Source organism: Stegodyphus dumicola, chromosome 8, assembly GCF_044657685.1.
Source record: "Stegodyphus dumicola isolate Sdum_Otavi_A_Nest chromosome 8, ASM4465768v1".
NCBI classification, from domain to species: domain Eukaryota; kingdom Metazoa; phylum Arthropoda; class Arachnida; order Araneae; family Eresidae; genus Stegodyphus; species Stegodyphus dumicola.
Window position 1 is genome coordinate 86751455 of NC_140775.1, and position 25619 is coordinate 86777073.

The window sequence follows — 25619 nt, forward strand, 5'->3', positions numbered from 1 at the left end:
TTGTATGTTTAAAATGTAATATGAATTATTTTCTGACAAAAAATGTTCTACAGAGACATTTCGGAATTTGTTTTACCAATATAAATTTGCACATATTTAGTTTCAAACTGCAAATGATTTTCTTTTTTAAACTTTAGCATATTTCTTTCAGGCAATTTATTTAAAAATTATGCATTTGAACAATTATCTTACAAATAAATACTCATTCAGTTGAAGAGTATTTTGTTTACAACAAAATTTTTACATCCATGTAATCCATAACAAAGTCACGTTTTTCTGTGCATGTATCTAATGCTAAGAAAAAATAATTTAAAATATTCACGCACACAAAAAAAGATGAACACGCATACATTCTAGGAATAAGAATTTATTCAAGAAAAAATGTGCTGAGATGATTCGAAAATGCTGACAAACTGGTTTACATCACCATATAGAAGCAAATTCTATAATATATATGAAAGTGGTCTTGAGGCAAGTTATAACATGCATGCTTTGAACCAACGATGTTTTTTTTTTAACTTGGTGGTGGAGGCGGAGGAGCCGTCAGAAGAGATGGAAGAGCTAGAGTTGACAACTGAACATTTTGAGTTGTTGAGGATGTAGTACCAGTTGAAGGCACAGAGCTTGCTGGTGGTGGTGGTGGAGGTGGTTGAGCAGCAAGGGTCTGAAGAGAAGTTTGAATTGTAGGAGTCTGAAGAGTAGTTTGAATCGTAGGAGTCTGAAGAGAAGTTTGAATTGGAGGTGGTGGTGGAACTCCCATAAACCCAGCCCAAGGATACATGGTAGTCATAGCTGGAGGTGGAGGAGGAATAGGTGCAATTCCTGGAGGAGGGGGCACAGGCATTGGCCCAGTAGCAAGAACCTGTGGAGGCATTGGCCATGGAGCAGCTATAAGAAATACAAGTTTATTCTTAATATTGATATGCACACACACAAAAATTCAATTTAGACTTCACAATTTTACAACATGATAATTACTATATATGCATCTAGCATTAACTGATCTCAAGAATAATGAGAAGTTGAAAAGGATAAACTGAAAATATATAAACTTTTTTTGCATAAAATTGCTAAAATTTAGGGTATAATGATGTTGAATGGCTATACAGACTTACTTATCTTTCAGAAAGATTACTTAAATGGACTTCATACTTATTCTTTTAGCATATATTCGAGATGCTTTTGGTTATGATTTCAGAATCTGAAATTTTTTATATTACAACACTAGGAGTACTAACAAATGCACTTATGAAAAGCAGGAACTTGATGTAAAATTTTATCAGAAATCTTAAAAAAGAACAAATATTTTCTAGTTTTTGTGTTTATGTCGCAGGAAATTCTTTACTGAATGTTTTGAATTCATGTTTTTTTAATGAATATTTAGTTCTCCGCCCTTCTATTGAATGTTCAAAAACTAAGCTTAAAAATGGCATTAATATTATTTTTTTATTTAATCAGTTATGCAATAAAGATTTTATATTTATGATAAGTTGTTTTGTGTTATTTTTAAGTTTCACTAGATGCAAAGAATAAGTTTTACTTGAATTTTTTTAATTTTTGTGTTTTATCTTGTGACCACAGTAAATGTTAGAAAAAGACAATAACTCGCTTTAATATTGTTGCGTGCGTACGGGTTCATTATGAAATGAATGCACAAGTCCGATGAAAAATGAACAAAAATTTATTATCATCACAACAAAAATGCTTAAATTTTCTCAAATTATCATGCAGTATTACAATATCTCACAGTAGTTATCTTTTAACTACTCAAATGTCCAATAGAACGTCATTCAAAACAGCTAAAGAACGCTAATCCGCGAATTCGCTACAATCAACAAGAGCAGTTTCTAAACAACAACAAACTAAGCAACTACTACAAACTGAGATGTTTTCCTCCTTTTATAAGATTTTAAAATCACGCGCTAGAATTTTCCAGCACTTTCTCGAAATCAAAAAGAGATATTTATTTATTTAACGCATGCGCTCTTGTATTTTTAATTTTTCCGGCTTAGCTTTCTTTTAATATTCGTCACGCGCTGCACTGCGCGAGAAATAAAACCATTTAATTTATAATTGAACTAACATTAGCTTTTTAAATACCAAATTCGTAACACTGCCCCCTTCCCAAGGACTGCACGTCCCGGGCAGTACAATCCCTGGACAGGAAGCTAAACTTACAACTGTGGCATAAATGCAACTGAGCCATAAACATTACATTACAATATCAAACAATATAAACAATAAATGCAATAACTAACTTAAACAAATCAAATGCTATCAAATACTAAATACAAAACAAATACTAAATACAAATCAAATACTAAATGCAAATCAAATACTAAATACTAAATACACATTTATAAACAAAAAGGACCGTGGTCTGATACTATTTACAATTATTTACATTACGTACTATGGCCATAGTAATGAGCTAACCTGTCGTAAGAGTTCGAAGACTCACGGATCCGAACCATGACGTCATTTAGCCTGTTTAGGATTGTGTGCGAACCATCCCAAGGTGACTGTAAATCAGGCCTGACTCCTTTTCGTCGAATCGGATTCCACAACCACACCTTGTCTCCTTCGTTGGATCTATGTCCAGCAGCTCTCGTGTTGTACCTGGTCTTCACTTTCTCCGTCGCCAAGTTCACTCGCTTTCGTGCGGAACGGTGCATCACTTCAAAACGGGCCTTGACATCTTGGATGTGTTCCTCAGGCGATGAAGGCGCATCCGTACGGCAATGAAACAGGCGGTCACAAGGCAGACGAAGGTCTCGACCGAAGAGCATCTGAGAGGGAGAATAGCTGGTAGTCTGGTGTTTCTTTTCGACCTTAGCATGATTTCGGCTGTTTCTCGAGCTGGTTCTTTCGGACAAAGTGTCGGCATTTCCAGGTGAGGATCCCTTCTTAGGATGGATAGTCATGTCTTCAGATCCTGAAAGCAGCTTATTGTTTTTGAAATCTAAGGAAAAATTGTATTTCCTTAAAAAGTCCAATCCGAGTATGCATGGATCTGTAATATCCGCCACATATGCCGTGTGATGGTAGGCGGCACTTCCAAACGTGATGTTTATGTTTAACTTCCCAGTTATGTCGATCTTGTCACCAGATGCAGTCTGAAGGGTAACACAGGATGGCGTCCAAATAAGTTTATCTTTAAACTGTTCAGCTAAATCTTTCCTAATGATGGTAACATTAGCTCCTGTGTCAATGATCATATTGCAAGGAACTCCATCGATATTCCCATTGATGGACAGTCCGTTATTGTTGCCACTCACTATAGAGATCTTAAGCGCTTTAAAACAGGGTTTTTCATTATCTGGCAACCTCCGTTCCTTGATATGGTCATTAATTTGTTTCCTGCGTCGTTGCTCAGAAATTGTCTCAATTTTCGTATCCTGGGGTGTTCTGCAATTCTTTCGTACGTGGCCTTCAGCTCTACAGTTCCAGCACTTTGGTTTCTTGTATGTCCTTTTCCTTTCCGTGGCATTTAATTGTCTGTTTAAATCGTATGCCTTATTTTCCGTGCTCTGGGGAGTTCTGCAGTTCCTTCTTAGGTGGCCTTCAACACCGCAATTCCAGCACTTTAGGGTCGGTTTTGTTTCACCAATATTCCGTCTTAAAGCATTCACTGGTCTTGTCAACTCATCCGTTTTATTATCCGTGCCCTTGGGTGTTCTGCAATGCCGTCGTAGGTGACCTTCAGAACCACATCTCCAACATCTTACAGCCACTTTGTTCTCACTGCTACTCCGTATCAAAGCATCGACTTGTCTGGATAAATCATCTAAACGAGCCATCAATTGGTCCCCTGGGTCGTGGACTCGCACAGCTCTGACTGGGTAGCTATCCCTAAGAGTTGCTTGCTGGGCTGCCTCAAGTTTCATGGTATACACTAAAGCGCTTTTCAGATCTTTAACATCCGCCATTCGCAGTGCTTTCTGTATTTCAGGGTCCCGGATGCCATCAATGAAATATTGCAGGGACAGGATTTCCTTTGTTTCTGTCGGGCACTCCGAAAAGGCGTGATGTGACAGCCTTTCAACATCCGTGGCGAGCTCCTGAAGCGTTTCGGTGAGCTTCTGTTGACAAGATTTTAATTGGAGCCTGCTGTAGTCTTTTAAACATTTCTCGCCGAAGCGCAGCTCCAATGCGCCGGATAGAGCTTCGAAATCTAGCCTTTGATTTTCGGGAAGCGTCTGCAAGATATCCGCTGCGTCTGCTCTCAGAGAAGCGGCGAGATGACAGGCCTTAGCTTGGGAATCCCATCCATTCGCATCCGCAACGATAGAAAATTGTGTCCTACACACCTGCCAGGAGGTCTTCCCATCATATGTAGATAGTTTCAGAACGGAACGAGCAGGCATCGATAAAAATTTGAAACCTTCAGAATTGTTTCCTACCATTGCTATGCACTTCTTTAGGCTGTCAACTTCTTTGGCGACGGCAGCAGAAACCCTATCATCAATTTGTTGTTCAACGGCAGAAACTCTCTCTTCTATATGTTCTTTTACAGAAGAAATTCTTTCTTCTACTTGTTCTTTTACCGAAGAAACTCTTTCTTCTATTTGTCCAACTTTAGTTTCAACCGCGTCTATTCTGCCTTCCATAGCCTCAAATTTATTTTCTATTACGCAGGTAATTTCTCTTTTCATTTTGTCCTGACCTGCTTTCATCTCATTTTTAAGAGATTTCAACTCTTCCTTAACGGATTCCTGGCCCAATTTCATTTCTCCTTTAACGGATTCCTGGCCCAACTTCATTTGTTCCCGTGCCGTTTTCATTTCTTCCTTGAGGGATTCCTGGCCCAATTTCATTTCTTCTTTAAAAGATGATTGGCCAGCTTCCATCTTTTCTTGGAAAGCAGCAAAAGCAGTAATGAGCTGTCTCAATTGTTCTTCCATCCCTCTTGTTATTGGCATTCAAATCCCACTTCTGACACCAAAAATTGTTGCGTGCGTACGGGTTCGTTATGAAATGAACGCACAAGTCCGATGAAAAATGAACAAAAATTTATTATTATCACAACAAAAATGCTTAAATTTTCTCAAATTATCATGCAGTATTACAATATCTCACAGTAGTTATCTTTTAACTACTCAAATGTCCAATAGAATGTCATTCAAAACAGCTAAAGAACGCTAATCCGCGAATTCGCTACAATCAACAAGAGCAGTTTCTAAACAACAACAAACTAAGCAACTACTACAAACTGAGATGTTTTCCTCCTTTTATAAGATTTTAAAATCACGCGCTAGAATTTTCCAGCACTTTCTCGAAATCAAAAAGAGATATTTATTTATTTAACGCATGCGCTCTTGTATTTTTAATTTTTCCGGCTTAGCTTTCTTTTAATATTCGTCACGCGCTGCACTGCGCGAGAAATAAAACCATTTAATTTATAATTGAACTAACATTAGCTTTTTAAATACCAAATTCGTAACACTGCCCCCTTCCCAAGGACTGCACGTCCCGGGCAGTACAATCCCTGGACAGGAAGCTAAACTTACAACTGTGGCATAAATGCAACTGAGCCATAAACATTACATTACAATATCAAACAATATAAACAATAAATGCAATAACTAACTTAAACAAATCAAATGCTATCAAATACTAAATATAAAACAAATACTAAATACAAATCAAATACTAAATGCAAATCAAATACTAAATACTAAATACACATTTATAAACAAAAAGGACCATGGTCTGATACTATTTACAATTATTTACATTACGTACTATGGCCATAGTAATGAGCTAACCTGTCGTAAGAGTTCGAAGACTCACGGATCCGAACCATGACGTCATTTAGCCTGTTTAGGATTGTGTGCGAACCATCCCAAGGTGACTGTAAATCAGGCCTGACTCCTTTTCGTCGAATCGGATTCCACAACCACACCTTGTCTCCTTCGTTGGATCTATGTCCAGCAGCTCTCGTGTTGTACCTGGTCTTCACTTTCTCTGTCGCCAAGTTCACTCGCTTTCGTGCGGAACGGTGCATCACTTCAAAACGGGCCTTGACATCTTGGATGTGTTCCTCAGGCGATGAAGGCGCATCCGTACGGCAATGAAACAGGCGGTCACAAGGCAGAAGAAGGTCTCGACCGAAGAGCATCTGAGAGGGAGAATAGCTGGTAGTCTGGTGTTTCTTTTCGACCTTAGCATGATTTCGGCTGTTTCTCGAGCTGGTTCTTTCGGACAAAGTGTCGGCATTTCCAGGTGAGGATCCCTTCTTAGGATGGATAGTCATGTCTTCAGATCCTGAAAGCAGCTTATTGTTTTTGAAATCTAAGGAAAAATTGTATTTCCTTAAAAAGTCCAATCCGAGTATGCATGGATCTGTAATATCCGCCACATATGCCGTGTGATGGTAGGCGGCACTTCCAAACGTGATGTTTACGTTTAACTTCCCAGTTATGTCGATCTTGTCACCAGATGCAGTCTGAAGGGTAACACAGGATGGCTTCCAAATAAGTTTATCTTTAAACTGTTCAGCTAAATCTTTCCTAATGATGGTAACATTAGCTCCTGTGTCAATGATCATATTGCAAGGAACTCCATCGATATTCCCATTGATGGACAGTCCGTTATTGTTGCCACTCACTATAGAGATCTTAAGCGCTTTAAAACAGGGTTTTTCATTATCTGGCAACCTCCGTTCCTTGATATGGTCATTAATTTGTTTCCTGTGTCGTTGCTCAGAAATTGTCTCAATTTTCGTATCCTGGGGTGTTCTGCAATTCTTTCGTACGTGGCCTTCAGCTCTACAGTTCCAGCACTTTGGTTTCTTGTATGTCCTTTTCCTTTCCGTGGCATTTAATTGTCTGTTTAAATCGTATGCCTTATTTTCCGTGCTCTGGGGAGTTCTGCAGTTCCTTCTTAGGTGGCCTTCAACACCGCAATTCCAGCACTTTAGGGTCGGTTTTGTTTCACCAATATTCCGTCTTAAAGCATTCACTGGTCTTGTCAACTCATCCGTTTTATTATCCGTGCCCTTGGGTGTTCTGCAATGCCGTCGTAGGTGACCTTCAGAACCACATCTCCAACATCTTACAGCCACTTTGTTCTCACTGCTACTCCGTATCAAAGCATCGACTTGTCTGGATAAATCATCTAAACGAGCCATCAATTGGTCCCCTGGGTCGTGGACTCGCACAGCTCTGACTGGGTAGCTATCCCTAAGAGTTGCTTGCTGGGCTGCCTCAAGTTTCATGGTATACACTAAAGCGCTTTTCAGATCTTTAACATCCGCCATTCGCAGTGCTTTCTGTATTTCAGGGTCCCGGATGCCATCAATGAAATATTGCAGGGACAGGATTTCCTTTGTTTCTGTCGGGCACTCCGAAAAGGCGTGATGTGACAGCCTTTCAACATCCGTGGCGAGCTCCTGAAGCGTTTCGGTGAGCTTCTGTTGACAAGATTTTAATTGGAGCCTGCTGTAGTCTTTTAAACATTTCTCGCCGAAGCGCAGCTCCAATGCGCCGGATAGAGCTTCGAAATCTAGCCTTTGATTTTCGGGAAGCGTCTGCAAGATATCCGCTGCGTCTGCTCTCAGAGAAGCGGCGAGATGACAGGCCTTAGCTTGGGAATCCCATCCATTCGCATCCGCAACGATAGAAAATTGTGTCCTACACACCTGCCAGGAGGTCTTCCCATCATATGTAGATAGTTTCAGAACGGAACGAGCAGGCATCGATAAAAATTTGAAACCTTCAGAATTGTTTCCTACCATTGCTATGCACTTCTTTAGGCTGTCAACTTCTTTGGCGACGGCAGCAGAAACCCTATCATCAATTTGTTGTTCGACGGCAGAAACTCTCTCTTCTATATGTTCTTTTACAGAAGAAATTCTTTCTTCTACTTGTTCTTTTACCGAAGAAACTCTTTCTTCTATTTGTCCAACTTTAGTTTCAACCGCGTCTATTCTGCCTTCCATAGCCTCAAATTTATTTTCTATTACGCAGGTAATTTCTCTTTTCATTTCGTCCTGACCTGCTTTCATCTCATTTTTAAGAGATTTCAACTCTTCCTTAACGGATTCCTGGCCCAATTTCATTTCTCCTTTAACGGATTCCTGGCCCAACTTCATTTGTTCCCGTGCCGTTTTCATTTCTTCCTTGAGGGATTCCTGGCCCAATTTCATTTCTTCTTTAAAAGATGATTGGCCAGCTTCCATCTTTTCTTGGAAAGCAGCAAAAGCAGTAATGAGCTGTCTCAATTGTTCTTCCATCCCTCTTGTTATTGGCATTCAAATCCCACTTCTGACACCAAAAATTGTTGCGTGCGTACGGGTTCGTTATGAAATGAACGCACAAGTCCGATGAAAAATGAACAAAAATTTATTATTATCACAACAAAAATGCTTAAATTTTCTCAAATTATCATGCAGTATTACAATATCTCACAGTAGTTATCTTTTAACTACTCAAATGTCCAATAGAATGTCATTCAAAACAGCTAAAGAACGCTAATCCGCGAATTCGCTACAATCAACAAGAGCAGTTTCTAAACAACAACAAACTAAGCAACTACTACAAACTGAGATGTTTTCCTCCTTTTATAAGATTTTAAAATCACGCGCTAGAATTTTCCAGCACTTTCTCGAAATCAAAAAGAGATATTTATTTATTTAACGCATGCGCTCTTGTATTTTTAATTTTTCCGGCTTAGCTTTCTTTTAATATTCGTCACGCGCTGCACTGCGCGAGAAATAAAACCATTTAATTTATAATTGAACTAACATTAGCTTTTTAAATACCAAATTCGTAACACTGCCCCCTTCCCAAGGACTGCACGTCCCGGGCAGTACAATCCCTGGACAGGAAGCTAAACTTACAACTGTGGCATAAATGCAACTGAGCCATAAACATTACATTACAATATCAAACAATATAAACAATAAATGCAATAACTAACTTAAACAAATCAAATGCTATCAAATACTAAATACAAAACAAATACTAAATACAAATCAAATACTAAATGCAAATCAAATACTAAATACTAAATACACATTTATAAACAAAAAGGACCATGGTCTGATACTATTTACAATTATTTACATTACGTACTATGGCCATAGTAATGAGCTAACCTGTCGTAAGAGTTCGAAGACTCACGGATCCGAACCATGACGTCATTTAGCCTGTTTAGGATTGTGTGCGAACCATCCCAAGGTGACTGTAAATCAGGCCTGACTCCTTTTCGTCGAATCGGATTCCACAACCACACCTTGTCTCCTTCGTTGGATCTATGTCCAGCAGCTCTCGTGTTGTACCTGGTCTTCACTTTCTCCGTCGCCAAGTTCACTCGCTTTCGTGCGGAACGGTGCATCACTTCAAAACGGGCCTTGACATCTTGGATGTGTTCCTCAGGCGATGAAGGCGCATCCGTACGGCAATGAAACAGGCGGTCACAAGGCAGAAGAAGGTCTCGACCGAAGAGCATCTGAGAGGGAGAATAGCTGGTAGTCTGGTGTTTCTTTTCGACCTTAGCATGATTTCGGCTGTTTCTCGAGCTGGTTCTTTCGGACAAAGTGTCGGCATTTCCAGGTGAGGATCCCTTCTTAGGATGGATAGTCATGTCTTCAGATCCTGAAAGCAGCTTATTGTTTTTGAAATCTAAGGAAAAATTGTATTTCCTTAAAAAGTCCAATCCGAGTATGCATGGATCTGTAATATCCGCCACATATGCCGTGTGATGGTAGGCGGCACTTCCAAACGTGATGTTTACGTTTAACTTCCCAGTTATGTCGATCTTGTCACCAGATGCAGTCTGAAGGGTAACACAGGATGGCTTCCAAATAAGTTTATCTTTAAACTGTTCAGCTAAATCTTTCCTAATGATGGTAACATTAGCTCCTGTGTCAATGATCATATTGCAAGGAACTCCATCGATATTCCCATTGATGGACAGTCCGTTATTGTTGCCACTCACTATAGAGATCTTAAGCGCTTTAAAACAGGGTTTTTCATTATCTGGCAACCTCCGTTCCTTGATATGGTCATTAATTTGTTTCCTGTGTCGTTGCTCAGAAATTGTCTCAATTTTCGTATCCTGGGGTGTTCTGCAATTCTTTCGTACGTGGCCTTCAGCTCTACAGTTCCAGCACTTTGGTTTCTTGTATGTCCTTTTCCTTTCCGTGGCATTTAATTGTCTGTTTAAATCGTATGCCTTATTTTCCGTGCTCTGGGGAGTTCTGCAGTTCCTTCTTAGGTGGCCTTCAACACCGCAATTCCAGCACTTTAGGGTCGGTTTTGTTTCACCAATATTCCGTCTTAAAGCATTCACTGGTCTTGTCAACTCATCCGTTTTATTATCCGTGCCCTTGGGTGTTCTGCAATGCCGTCGTAGGTGACCTTCAGAACCACATCTCCAACATCTTACAGCCACTTTGTTCTCACTGCTACTCCGTATCAAAGCATCGACTTGTCTGGATAAATCATCTAAACGAGCCATCAATTGGTCCCCTGGGTCGTGGACTCGCACAGCTCTGACTGGGTAGCTATCCCTAAGAGTTGCTTGCTGGGCTGCCTCAAGTTTCATGGTATACACTAAAGCGCTTTTCAGATCTTTAACATCCGCCATTCGCAGTGCTTTCTGTATTTCAGGGTCCCGGATGCCATCAATGAAATATTGCAGGGACAGGATTTCCTTTGTTTCTGTCGGGCACTCCGAAAAGGCGTGATGTGACAGCCTTTCAACATCCGTGGCGAGCTCCTGAAGCGTTTCGGTGAGCTTCTGTTGACAAGATTTTAATTGGAGCCTGCTGTAGTCTTTTAAACATTTCTCGCCGAAGCGCAGCTCCAATGCGCCGGATAGAGCTTCGAAATCTAGCCTTTGATTTTCGGGAAGCGTCTGCAAGATATCCGCTGCGTCTGCTCTCAGAGAAGCGGCGAGATGACAGGCCTTAGCTTGGGAATCCCATCCATTCGCATCCGCAACGATAGAAAATTGTGTCCTACACACCTGCCAGGAGGTCTTCCCATCATATGTAGATAGTTTCAGAACGGAACGAGCAGGCATCGATAAAAATTTGAAACCTTCAGAATTGTTTCCTACCATTGCTATGCACTTCTTTAGGCTGTCAACTTCTTTGGCGACGGCAGCAGAAACCCTATCATCAATTTGTTGTTCGACGGCAGAAACTCTCTCTTCTATATGTTCTTTTACAGAAGAAATTCTTTCTTCTACTTGTTCTTTTACCGAAGAAACTCTTTCTTCTATTTGTCCAACTTTAGTTTCAACCGCGTCTATTCTGCCTTCCATAGCCTCAAATTTATTTTCTATTACGCAGGTAATTTCTCTTTTCATTTCGTCCTGACCTGCTTTCATCTCATTTTTAAGAGATTTCAACTCTTCCTTAACGGATTCCTGGCCCAATTTCATTTCTCCTTTAACGGATTCCTGGCCCAACTTCATTTGTTCCCGTGCCGTTTTCATTTCTTCCTTGAGGGATTCCTGGCCCAATTTCATTTCTTCTTTAAAAGATGATTGGCCAGCTTCCATCTTTTCTTGGAAAGCAGCAAAAGCAGTAATGAGCTGTCTCAATTGTTCTTCCATCCCTCTTGTTATTGGCATTCAAATCCCACTTCTGACACCAAAAATTGTTGCGTGCGTACGGGTTCGTTATGAAATGAACGCACAAGTCCGATGAAAAATGAACAAAAATTTATTATTATCACAACAAAAATGCTTAAATTTTCTCAAATTATCATGCAGTATTACAATATCTCACAGTAGTTATCTTTTAACTACTCAAATGTCCAATAGAATGTCATTCAAAACAGCTAAAGAACGCTAATCCGCGAATTCGCTACAATCAACAAGAGCAGTTTCTAAACAACAACAAACTAAGCAACTACTACAAACTGAGATGTTTTCCTCCTTTTATAAGATTTTAAAATCACGCGCTAGAATTTTCCAGCACTTTCTCGAAATCAAAAAGAGATATTTATTTATTTAACGCATGCGCTCTTGTATTTTTAATTTTTCCGGCTTAGCTTTCTTTTAATATTCGTCACGCGCTGCACTGCGCGAGAAATAAAACCATTTAATTTATAATTGAACTAACATTAGCTTTTTAAATACCAAATTCGTAACACTGCCCCCTTCCCAAGGACTGCACGTCCCGGGCAGTACAATCCCTGGACAGGAAGCTAAACTTACAACTGTGGCATAAATGCAACTGAGCCATAAACATTACATTACAATATCAAACAATATAAACAATAAATGCAATAACTAACTTAAACAAATCAAATGCTATCAAATACTAAATACAAAACAAATACTAAATACAAATCAAATACTAAATGCAAATCAAATACTAAATACTAAATACACATTTATAAACAAAAAGGACCATGGTCTGATACTATTTACAATTATTTACATTACGTACTATGGCCATAGTAATGAGCTAACCTGTCGTAAGAGTTCGAAGACTCACGGATCCGAACCATGACGTCATTTAGCCTGTTTAGGATTGTGTGCGAACCATCCCAAGGTGACTGTAAATCAGGCCTGACTCCTTTTCGTCGAATCGGATTCCACAACCACACCTTGTCTCCTTCGTTGGATCTATGTCCAGCAGCTCTCGTGTTGTACCTGGTCTTCACTTTCTCCGTCGCCAAGTTCACTCGCTTTCGTGCGGAACGGTGCATCACTTCAAAACGGGCCTTGACATCTTGGATGTGTTCCTCAGGCGATGAAGGCGCATCCGTACGGCAATGAAACAGGCGGTCACAAGGCAGAAGAAGGTCTCGACCAAAGAGCATCTGAGAGGGAGAATAGCTGGTAGTCTGGTGTTTCTTTTCGACCTTAGCATGATTTCGGCTGTTTCTCGAGCTGGTTCTTTCGGACAAAGTGTCGGCATTTCCAGGTGAGGATCCCTTCTTAGGATGGATAGTCATGTCTTCAGATCCTGAAAGCAGCTTATTGTTTTTGAAATCTAAGGAAAAATTGTATTTCCTTAAAAAGTCCAATCCGAGTATGCATGGATCTGTAATATCCGCCACATATGCCGTGTGATGGTAGGCGGCACTTCCAAACGTGATGTTTACGTTTAACTTCCCAGTTATGTCGATCTTGTCACCAGATGCAGTCTGAAGGGTAACACAGGATGGCTTCCAAATAAGTTTATCTTTAAACTGTTCAGCTAAATCTTTCCTAATGATGGTAACATTAGCTCCTGTGTCAATGATCATATTGCAAGGAACTCCATCGATATTCCCATTGATGGACAGTCCGTTATTGTTGCCACTCACTATAGAGATCTTAAGCGCTTTAAAACAGGGTTTTTCATTATCTGGCAACCTCCGTTCCTTGATATGGTCATTAATTTGTTTCCTGTGTCGTTGCTCAGAAATTGTCTCAATTTTCGTATCCTGGGGTGTTCTGCAATTCTTTCGTACGTGGCCTTCAGCTCTACAGTTCCAGCACTTTGGTTTCTTGTATGTCCTTTTCCTTTCCGTGGCATTTAATTGTCTGTTTAAATCGTATGCCTTATTTTCCGTGCTCTGGGGAGTTCTGCAGTTCCTTCTTAGGTGGCCTTCAACACCGCAATTCCAGCACTTTAGGGTCGGTTTTGTTTCACCAATATTCCGTCTTAAAGCATTCACTGGTCTTGTCAACTCATCCGTTTTATTATCCGTGCCCTTGGGTGTTCTGCAATGCCGTCGTAGGTGACCTTCAGAACCACATCTCCAACATCTTACAGCCACTTTGTTCTCACTGCTACTCCGTATCAAAGCATCGACTTGTCTGGATAAATCATCTAAACGAGCCATCAATTGGTCCCCTGGGTCGTGGACTCGCACAGCTCTGACTGGGTAGCTATCCCTAAGAGTTGCTTGCTGGGCTGCCTCAAGTTTCATGGTATACACTAAAGCGCTTTTCAGATCTTTAACATCCGCCATTCGCAGTGCTTTCTGTATTTCAGGGTCCCGGATGCCATCAATGAAATATTGCAGGGACAGGATTTCCTTTGTTTCTGTCGGGCACTCCGAAAAGGCGTGATGTGACAGCCTTTCAACATCCGTGGCGAGCTCCTGAAGCGTTTCGGTGAGCTTCTGTTGACAAGATTTTAATTGGAGCCTGCTGTAGTCTTTTAAACATTTCTCGCCGAAGCGCAGCTCCAATGCGCCGGATAGAGCTTCGAAATCTAGCCTTTGATTTTCGGGAAGCGTCTGCAAGATATCCGCTGCGTCTGCTCTCAGAGAAGCGGCGAGATGACAGGCCTTAGCTTGGGAATCCCATCCATTCGCATCCGCAACGATAGAAAATTGTGTCCTACACACCTGCCAGGAGGTCTTCCCATCATATGTAGATAGTTTCAGAACGGAACGAGCAGGCATCGATAAAAATTTGAAACCTTCAGAATTGTTTCCTACCATTGCTATGCACTTCTTTAGGCTGTCAACTTCTTTGGCGACGGCAGCAGAAACCCTATCATCAATTTGTTGTTCGACGGCAGAAACTCTCTCTTCTATATGTTCTTTTACAGAAGAAATTCTTTCTTCTACTTGTTCTTTTACCGAAGAAACTCTTTCTTCTATTTGTCCAACTTTAGTTTCAACCGCGTCTATTCTGCCTTCCATAGCCTCAAATTTATTTTCTATTACGCAGGTAATTTCTCTTTTCATTTCGTCCTGACCTGCTTTCATCTCATTTTTAAGAGATTTCAACTCTTCCTTAACGGATTCCTGGCCCAATTTCATTTCTCCTTTAACGGATTCCTGGCCCAACTTCATTTGTTCCCGTGCCGTTTTCATTTCTTCCTTGAGGGATTCCTGGCCCAATTTCATTTCTTCTTTAAAAGATGATTGGCCAGCTTCCATCTTTTCTTGGAAAGCAGCAAAAGCAGTAATGAGCTGTCTCAATTGTTCTTCCATCCCTCTTGTTATTGGCATTCAAATCCCACTTCTGACACCAAAAATTGTTGCGTGCGTACGGGTTCGTTATGAAATGAACGCACAAGTCCGATGAAAAATGAACAAAAATTTATTATTATCACAACAAAAATGCTTAAATTTTCTCAAATTATCATGCAGTATTACAATATCTCACAGTAGTTATCTTTTAACTACTCAAATGTCCAATAGAATGTCATTCAAAACAGCTAAAGAACGCTAATCCGCGAATTCGCTACAATCAACAAGAGCAGTTTCTAAACAACAACAAACTAAGCAACTACTACAAACTGAGATGTTTTCCTCCTTATATAAGATTTTAAAATCACGCGCTAGAATTTTCCAGCACTTTCTCGAAATCAAAAAGAGATATTTATTTATTTAACGCACGCGCTCTTGTATTTTTAATTTTTCCGGCTTAGCTTTCTTTTAATATTCGTCACGCGCTGCACTGCGCGAGAAATAAAACCATTTAATTTATAATTGAACTAACATTAGCTTTTTATATACCAAATTCGTAACAATATGTAGAGATAACTTTTAAGGGAAAGCAGTTAGTTATAAATAATTAAATTAGGTAATTAGATAACCTAGTCATTATGGATTTACATGGCCACTATTAAATTTTATTTTTTAACAATATTTGTTAAAAAAAAGCCTATTAAAATCAAAATCTTATAAAATTTCACAGTTTAAAATACATGTAATTTATGGCATTGATTCTTAAACGATATTAGGATACACATTAAAAGCTACAAAACATTTATGTTTTGTAACAACACTCAACAAAATATTTATCCTTCATTTTAATTTGAAGCCTTTCCAAACATTTTGGCTAGTTTATATCGATTTCCTTCTCTTTAATCATCTTTTCTAACAATTACAGAGTTGTCTCAATATGCAAACCAATGCTCTCGCTAGTTTCTGCATGCTTATCTCCTAACTTGTCAACATCTCAAGGTACCTATGAGGGTTTACTTGATCTGGTAAAAGTTAAATAGTCCCAAACCCCTGACTGAATCATAAACTGAAAGGCTGAAATTATAAAAAATTGGGTAAGTTACATAATAATATCTTTGAGGAGTAATTTTCTTTATGTATTCAGTTTCTTTCTTCAACACGGTTCCTTTTCATTTTAGAATTTTTGGATCTAATTATTTCTGTTATTCTAAAAAATACTAAATACATTTAGAATGCATAGAAAAAGTGGCTAATTCTATTTCTTAAGTAATATGAACATTCAGAAGAAATATGAAATATATATGGTAAAGCCCGGTTACAAAGCTGGTGTGGCAGAATTTTTAGAATTTAGTGACACACCGAACAACAAAATCTAGAAATAGCAAAGCGTTTAAAATTTAGGATCCACAGAGATTGCATCAGGTGGAAAAATGGCTAATGCCAGCTCTGTGTATGCTGCATTAAGGCATATTAGATGAATCTTTTAAATTGTAAGTTTTCAATTTCCTTATTAATAAAAAAATTCCTTTCTATAATGCCTTCCCAAGTGATACGATTAGAAGCATTTTTGATATTTTCCATGCTTGTCTAGTGAAAAGTAAAGAAAATAAAGGGAAGATAAACATGTTAAGAAAAAGATTTTAGTATCAGGAATAAAAACACTCAAATATTATTCATGTCTTCATTGTTCTTCCAGATGTTCTCCAAAAAGTAAGAAATTCATCGCAAACATTCTGTAAAATACATCCATTACGTGTTGATACCATGGAGACATTTTTCACTTTGTCACATATTTCTCGAATCTTCTAGAAGCGTGGGCCTATAAATCTTGCTTTCAAATCCTTCTAAATTTTCAAAGCTGCAATGTCAAAAATACTAAAGAAAAATTATCCCAATCAATTCGGTAACAGCAAAAAGCCAGAAATATTTTGCAAAAAAAAAAAAAAAAAAAAAAAAAAAAGGAGGGAAAAGTGTAAAATTACTATTATAGATGAAACCGATGCATATTCTGAGAATTTTCAATATTTCGAGACAATTACTTAGGAAAAATGCTTACTATGAAAAAATTAAAAAGAAATTATTTTAAATTAATTACATAGAATTTTGCTTTTGCTAAGAGTTGTTTCATAAATTGTGCTTTATAGCATTATACCTTGTTTATTTTTCAGATTCAAAATATCGTACAATAAGTTGCCAAAATGAAACTTTATAATATGACAGCAGAAAATAAAAATGTTTTATTTTAATGTTTTTATCAAAGTTATGATGTTTTTAAAAAAAAATCATCGAAAAATTTTGATTTCAGAATTAAAAATTTTCTATAGAAATTGGTCTTAAAAATCGCCAAAATGTTGAAAAGCACCAAATTTAGAACCGTTTAATAAAAGAATTCACATTCCCAAAAGCGAAAATTGTTTAAGAGCTCTTTATTACAATAAATGAATTTCGAAATGCTTATGTTTCACTTTTTGCTTAGAAACTCAAGTATCCCGTCATTTATATTAAAAATAGAAACAAATTATAAGCCATGAACCCATTCAAAAGATAACCATATACGTCAGTGAATCGCCAAAAGTATTCCTCCAAAATGCTAATTCACACTCAAAATGGCAGTCGTAAAAACAGACAGAAATTTCAGATGATTAAAATTAAGGACCTTCTACTGATTTTGGCCAAAATTAAGGACTTTTAAGGAACAAAAATCGATTCCAAAAAATTTAAGGACTTTTAAGGACTCTTAAAGACCGTACAAACCCTGTACATATCAATTACATAACTATATATCAATATAAAATGTACGGAAGAAAAGATTATTTTTGAAAAAAGCTTCCACAGAAGTAAATTTATTCTATTGTACAAATTTATTTTAAAAATACAAAAAATATCACCATAGGGAAGATAATGTAACTGTAACATATAGCAAGCATTATGATTGATTTAAATCACTTCAGTAATTCAAAATCCTTAATACATTTAAAATTGAACTACTGTATTAGTTCACATGGAGCATGATCATTTGCACTTTAACAACTTTTTTAAAATAAATTTACCTTGCGTAATAGTTGGTGGAGTAATCCAATTAGTTGTAGAGATTGAAGCTGGCTGTGATACTGATGGCAGACTGGGTGGTGGAGGGGGAGGAGCAAGCATTCCCACAACTGGAGTAGTTCCCTGTGAGAAGACAGGCTGCTGAGAAGGAAGTTAGAAAATTAAGTTCATAATGTTAAGAAATCATTACACATACATAGACATGAATAAAAATACAGTTCTTTAATTAATGAATATACTATAACCTCAGTTACAACTCCAATGTGCTAATTTGGTAGATGGGCGCACAGGTTTCCGTACTTTTGTTTTAGCACACTTGTTGTTGCTGATTTTACAATTGCCAGCCATCTTGAAAAATGCCATTAAGTACAGCAAAATATTCTAAAGTTTAAAATTATGCAATATAGTTTAAATAGTGTAATAATTTTTGGTTGAAAACGTTTTTCAAGATGGCAGGCATAAATACATTTACTAAGAATATAAATAATATACTAAAGTAAGTTTAAATTATTACTTTTATGACAAAGAAATAGAATAAAAACACTGCATAAACATTTAATAAGATTAAAATGTTACTTGAAGTACTTCAAAATAAAGTAATATTTATATAATACAATTATTTAAATATAAAACATCTGTGACAATACAAAATAGCACAGCCATAGAAAAATATATACTAACATTTTTGTATAGTGTCCAATAACTTTTAAGCATATATTAGTAAGTACCATCATTAAAAAAATCCGAATCATAATTTAGATTTCAATGAAAAAAATTTAAAAAATGAAAAAGCAAGGGCAGGAATTTAAAAAATTAAAAAAAAAAAAAAAAAAAAAAAAAAAAATTATAAATAGAAAAAAACAATTTACAGGCAAATTAATGGAGAACTCCTCCTTGAACTATATGCCTATCAGCTAATTTATATTTTGAACAATTTTGAGAAATTTGACATAAGGATGCTCATTCAATGAAGAGTAAATTTTCTTTAACAAATACTAGGCTATGTACCCTTCAAAGTTTCCTCGATGAACGTAAACAGGCAAAAAGTTTTTGAAGTCATGCTATTGTCTTTCAACAGTATTTGTGCTAGCTCCAGTCTCAGGATCTATGAAACAGAGTAAATGGTTAACTTGCAAGTGATTAAAACTTTCTTCTCTCAAACAGTCATAAGCTTTCCAGCAATTCTAAATAATCTGGGTTCCCAGTTCGATCCAATCCTTAGTTAAAGCGAGAACAGTATCTGCTGATCTTTCTTCCACAGGAACCAAAAAACAGCCACCTGAACGCACTCTACCCCCCCCCACAAACCCACTGCCCTCCAATCACTCGAACCTTATTATACTTTCTTTTCCCAATTAGACTCATCAGTCTCCCCAGTTTTCCCAGGCCCCATGATCTTCTCCATTTTAGTTCCTACAAAATTCTCTAAAACACTGGTTGTATAACTGCATCAGTTGGCTTCAGCCTCTGAAAAAAATGCCAAGCTCATTTTGAATTCTTTTTTTATGAAGAACCCATGAATATTTCATATACCAGAGTTAAAATGACAGCAACTGAAAGTTAACTGTCAGTAAAAATGGAGGAATATGTAATACTTTTTTTAACGTTACGGCATTTTTTAAAAAATTCCATCACAATTATGATACCATCCATATGCGACCGTCCTCAGAATTAACTTTTTTAACAAACTTCATCCGTCAGCCATATCTCTTGCACTTCACTGATGAAGCAATTAGCAAGGTTTCTCCAAAAATTTTAAAATAAATTTCCTCTGACCCTTGCACCAATTTGTAACTTAACCTCTGATTTGTAAAGGCAGGTTAGCCAAAATAAGGTCTTAAAGGAGAATTATAAAATTCTGATACCAATAATTGTTGCACTTCCTAATAATGACTATGAGGCAAAGAGCAAGGATGCCAATGCCAGCGAAATGCAGAAAAAATCAATAAAATAGAACACGTCGGAATGATTATTGCATTGTAACTAAAAACAGAACACACTAAACAGTTTTAAAAATAGCAGAAAATCTTAAAAACAGATTTCTGAGATATATGAAAGATATAGTTGTTGTACTGTATTTCTCTGAGTAAAAATGTTTAAAAAGCACAAAATTATTTGATGTTTGATGGCAAATTATGAAGAGAACCTACAATCATCTGTCATATCACAACAAATTGGTATCAAAAAGTGAAATAGGATAATGGTGTCTTAAGATAGATTATCTTTACTTTTGAATCAGATTATAAAGTGTACAAATACTTCTAAAGGTAAGAATTTTACACTGTTTATGTTAAAATGGATAAAATATGGGACTTGGAAAAAAAGTGTGGGGTTTTCAGAATATCAATAACTAACATTGTAAACAATGTATATCACAATATAAAAAATAATAATGATACTGAAAAAGAACTGTAAAATTTAGATGATGAAAAGAAACTTGAAACAGAAATTGAAAGTTCTTTGAATAAATGAAAGAACTTTGAATTAGTTATAAGGCTAAAATAAATGTAAATATAGAATAAATAGATATTTAAAATCAAGTCTAAAACAATACAAAACAAACTTGCATACTTGGTCAACTGAACATAAGAGTGAAAATCATTAAGTCTGTTTTCCAAAATTAGAGATTTCCAAATTTTATGGCGACATCTGCCAATGGATAAAATTTTGGAATTCATTCAAAATCACGATACAGGACAATATTGCCCTCTCGAGAGTAGAAAAATTTAATTGCTTAAAATCCGACGTAACTGGAACTGCCATCAATGTAATAGAAAGTTTTTCAATATCTGAAGGAAATTAAAACGTAACAATACAAATTGTATATACAGTCAAAAGTCTTTAATCCGGACCTCAAAGCTACAAAATTTCTGCGCATGTGTCCACGTGTAATGTGTCGATGCACGTGCATAATACCTTTACACATGCGTATTTAATGTATAACGGATGGTGTAAGCTAAGCTGAAATTATCTAATTCAGTTAATGTTGCAGATTGCGTTGTTCCTCAATCTTCTAATTGGATCCGGCTTATTATTTTTTGCAGACTGTTAGAGCAATTTTATAAAAGTAAGCTTCAACTTTCGATTATGTCAAAAAGAATTTCCGATTCTGGAGCTGCCAAAGGTGAAAGCATGTTTCAATGTCCATCAAACAAAAAGTGGAATTGCTGCAAAAAATGGATAAAGGCATATTCTTTGATTCTCTAACCATTCCGAAATCTGTTTAGCAATTTCACACTGCTCTGCAGGGGGAGGGGGGGACGTCGCGACGCACAGTGAACTGGAAGTTGATCGGTCAGCACTATCCTTATCTTCAGGGCAGATGTTTTTATTTTATTTGGCTTATAATTCCTTACTAAATGTAGTATTTCATCTCGATGTACTCCATCTTTAATATGATTTAAATCAAATTCCTCGCCATTATAAATATCACGAATACACATCAAATAGTTTTCTGGTTGCAATTTTCTAATTGCGACTATGTGTAATGCATGCTTTACGCATGCACGTGTTGAAAGAGATGTTTAATAAAGTAAACAAATAAATATAAAGCTTTTTTTTTTTGTAAATTTTGATACCCCTTAGATCATAATTGTTTTTTATTTCATAAATTAGGGTTTCATATTTTTAGTTTTATAATTTCTGCATGCCATCTTACCAGATTTAAACGGATGATCTATAATCCGGAATCACCGAAGTCCCGACGAGTCCGGATTAAAGACTTTTGACTGTACTAGATTTGGAAGATGCAAAGTTATAAATGCACATATGCAATTACTCCTAAATCTCTTTCCCGTTTACCCATCAAATGATGTTTTAAAATTAGGAAAATGATATGACATTACAGAAATACAAGTTTGAAATCTTTCTTCTTTAAATGTTTATTCTGAACAACAATCTGGAATTGACAATCAATATGTTGATTCCAGCTTTATATAGAGTAACTGCAGCAGATTTAGTATTAGAATAGTCATATGAATGATGATGAGGCATGTTTAAATATAAATAAATTTCCAGAATTCCTCATAAAAGAACTACAAGCTTGAGAGAGAGAAAATGCATTTAATGCAGCTGATAGAATGGCTATACAAACTTAAGAGTTTCGGTATAGCACCCCCAACAAGCCTTTATGTATAGGTGTAGATCGTTGCCAGGAGTGATGCGAATATAAACAATGGACTAGCGAAAAGATTTACACCGTATCATCCGTGTCTAAAGTATGTTTATTTTGTGAGTCACAAACCCACGATGCAGAAAACTGTGTCAAATATTGACATAGGCTTGGAAAGAGAAAAGCTAAAAGGGCAGGGTTGGTGTTACAAATGCTTCAGGAAGAGGCATATAGAGAAAGATTGCAGAATAAAATTTTGTTGTGAATTATGCAGTAAACCTCATTATATGTCTTTATATAATTCTGAAAAGCAAAATTTGGAAATCAATAAACAATGCAGTAAAATAGAAAATCACCTTATAGCAAAATATTGGGTTGGAGGGAAAGTTTTCTTGTATTTTAAAGAAAATATTTGAATTATAAAAATATGTGTTTAATATTAATCAATTAATTATATATGCTCCATTATTTGCTACAACCTGTTGCCATCTTTCAGCTAACCTGTAAATTTCTGTTTTGTAGAAGTTCTTGTCCTTGGAGTTAAAATAGTCAGCAACTGTCTTAGAAACACTTTCAAAAGACTTGAATTTTTTCCCCGTTAGAAAATTTTGCACAGATCTGAACAGGTAATAATCAGATGGTGCACTGTCAGGTGAATACGGTGGGTGACTAAGGACTTCTCATTCTAACGCATACAGTTTTTGTTGTGTCACCACTGCAGTATGCGGTCGAGCATTATCATGGTGGAACACTATTCCTTTTCTGGATGCTAATGCTGGCCTTTTTTCTTTGATAGCTACATTCAACTTATCCAGCTGATTGCAGTACAGATCCACGTTAATGGTTTTTCTCTCTTTCAGCAACTCCTAGTACACTGGACCTTTCCTGTCCCACCACAAACAGCACAGTACTTTTCGTCGATGGATACTTGGTTTTGGAACTGTTGCTGATGATGTTCCTCGTTTGCAGTAAGATTTTTTTTTCTCTTAATATTCTCGTAAAGAATCCACTTTTCATCTCCAGTAACCAGCCTGTCCAAAAACAGCTCCACTTTGTGTCTAATCAGATGTGATGAACACATTCTTACACGATCAAACAAATTCTTTTCCGTTAATTCACGTGGAACACAAACACTTTGCTTTAACACAAAACCAAGAGATTTAATGTGATCTCCAATAGTTATATGATGAACACAAAACTCTCCTGCAATTTCTCGACTTATTAAATGTGGATTATTTTCCAACATGGATCGCAAAACATCATTATCGATCTTGGATGGTCGTTCAGATCGATCACTTTTTTGGAGGCTCAGATACCCGGAACGAAATTTTCATCTTTGACAAGTACGAACATTTACAATAAACATCTTTTCCAAATACCGCACATAAATTTTTACATGCAACCAATGCGTTGCTTCCTTTTTGGAATTCATAAAAAATGCAGTGTCGTAAGTGCTATTTATTTACTAACATGTTTTTCACTTTAAATATCAAAAGTAAATGATGAACATCAAAAAAGGACTCCTTTTATATTATAAAGCAGCTGAAAAATAAATAAAATAAAATAAAAAAATCCAAATGACTCACTAGGCAGATTTTTTTTTATTTACAAGAAAAATCACCTGCCTATTTAAAATACGACAGAACAGAACTTTCGCTCCAACACGTTACATCAAATGATGCATTAACAAGTTTGAAGGATAGGTCTCACAAAATTAACAGTCATTTTGATTCTTTAATTACAGTAAAAGTAAAATATGATAATAAAGTGTTAAATGGTGTCATGGATGCTGCCACTCAGATCAGTATTATAAAGAGTACTGTTGTACCAGAATATTATAAAAAACCATGTGGAAGTGCAATATTAAAATCTGCGTTTGGACAGAAAGTTAACATAATCTTTAATAATGTAAATTTAGTGATGAGTTCACAACCAAATTCAGTGTACACACATGTTACAGTCATGTGTGCTAGAGTTAACAATCTAGTATATGATTTACTATTAAGTTTTAGAGGTTATAATGTACTGATTTTATGTAAAGGTAATTTTGAAAGCTGTGTTGATATTCTGAAATGTTGATCAAATATAATGGTTTCAAAGATATTCCAGTTAGTTCTGATGAAGAGGATGATGCAAATGATTTACTGCAAGTCTGTCAGGACACTGAAAAAGATGAAGAGGCTGATTATTTAAAATGGTTGAAAGGCTAAAAGATAAGGAAGTACCAAATGATGTTAAGAAAGAAATGCCCTCTTTGAAGAAGTTTTGGAATGGCCCAAACCTGGATGAGAATGAGAAATTTTATTTAAGTATAAAGAAAAATATTTATGAGATTCCTGCTTATGAAGAAATTACTGATGTTGCAGTAATTTCTTCATAAGTGATGATGATAAAGATATGTAAAAGCAGGAATTGTTTGAACATAAGTATGATTTGCGATTTGAAGAGCTGGATTCAAAATTCATTAAGCAATATCCAAGGACGATTAAAGATTCTCTCAGATGTGTTGTTATTAAAAGAAAGAAGAAGCATGAAGAATACATTGAAAAGGAAAAAAAGGGAGAAAGTGCAGGAAAGAGAACTAAAACGTTTGAAAGCTAATGAGAAAGGAACTTGAAGAACAATTTTTAAAGTTGAAAGAAATGTCTGGACAAGATGAATTGAACCTTGATGAATATTATATTGAAAGTGATTTTAATCCTGGAAAACATACCCAGAAAACGAAAGTGCCTTTTAATGATAATTATTATGCTCTTCAAGAAAAAAACAATATTTCCATATGACGAGGAACTCGATACCAAAGATTCGGACCACTAGATTAGACGCAAATAAAAGCAATGAGTGCAGTGAAGAACAGCTTAAAGAAAGTGCTTCTGAAAAATCAGCAGGTGTTGAAATTACAAATTCTAAAATTTATTTATTCTAAATCAGAGTTTGAGAAATAATTCAGTCGACTCACATAGGAAGGATAAAGGTTAAAAAGAAATCCTTATTTGCTAAAGTAATTTCTAAAACCTAAACCAGTTTTTGATTCAGATGGCACAATGTTTGATGACAGTTTCGATAATTATTATAGATTACATTATTAAGATAGAATTAGATATATGCCAGTTGGATTCAAATATAGAAAGGTGCCAAATGACTTTGGACTGACAATTCATGAAATTCTTACAGCTGATGGCAGGGAATTGAATCTTATGTTTCAAATATCTATGTTCGTATTCATATACGATTAATGTTATTTTTAGATATTGCTCATTTAGTTGATTTTATATAAAGTTTTTTTTTTTTTTTTTAAACCACACTGTTTGAGCAGCCACCTGCATGGGGAGGTGTGAGGCACTGGCGGCCTCTATGAAGAGTGAGGACACCAACACCAGTGAAATGCAGATAAAAACAATAAAATGAATCCTGTAGAATGCACTAAATGGTTTTAAAAATAGCAGAAAATATTAAGAACAGATTTGTGAAATAATGAAAGATATAATTGTTGTACTGTATTCCTCTGAATAAAAACATTTAAAAAGCACCAGGTTATTTGATGTATGAAGTATGAAAAGAACCCACAATCATCTACCACA

At 36.5% G+C, this 25619-nt stretch overlaps 1 protein-coding gene across 4 annotated transcripts in view; it reads right to left on the reverse strand.

Annotated features, from left to right (window-relative positions):
- Positions 1-347: 347 nt before the first annotated feature.
- LOC118199366 (splicing factor 1-like) overlaps positions 348-25619 on the reverse strand; it is an 83976-nt gene continuing 58704 nt past the window's right edge. For 3 of the 4 annotated variants that reach the window (XM_035371206.2, XM_035371204.2, XM_035371207.2), the window contains 2 exons: positions 17930-18068; positions 348-888 (listed from right to left, as the gene is read on the reverse strand). In XM_035371206.2, the coding sequence (XP_035227097.1) occupies positions 515-888; positions 17930-18068 (513 nt within the window). In that variant the 3' untranslated portion in view covers positions 348-514. The remainder of the gene's footprint in view (positions 889-17929; positions 18069-25619) is intronic. The other variant, XM_035371205.2, reaches the window with a different exon arrangement.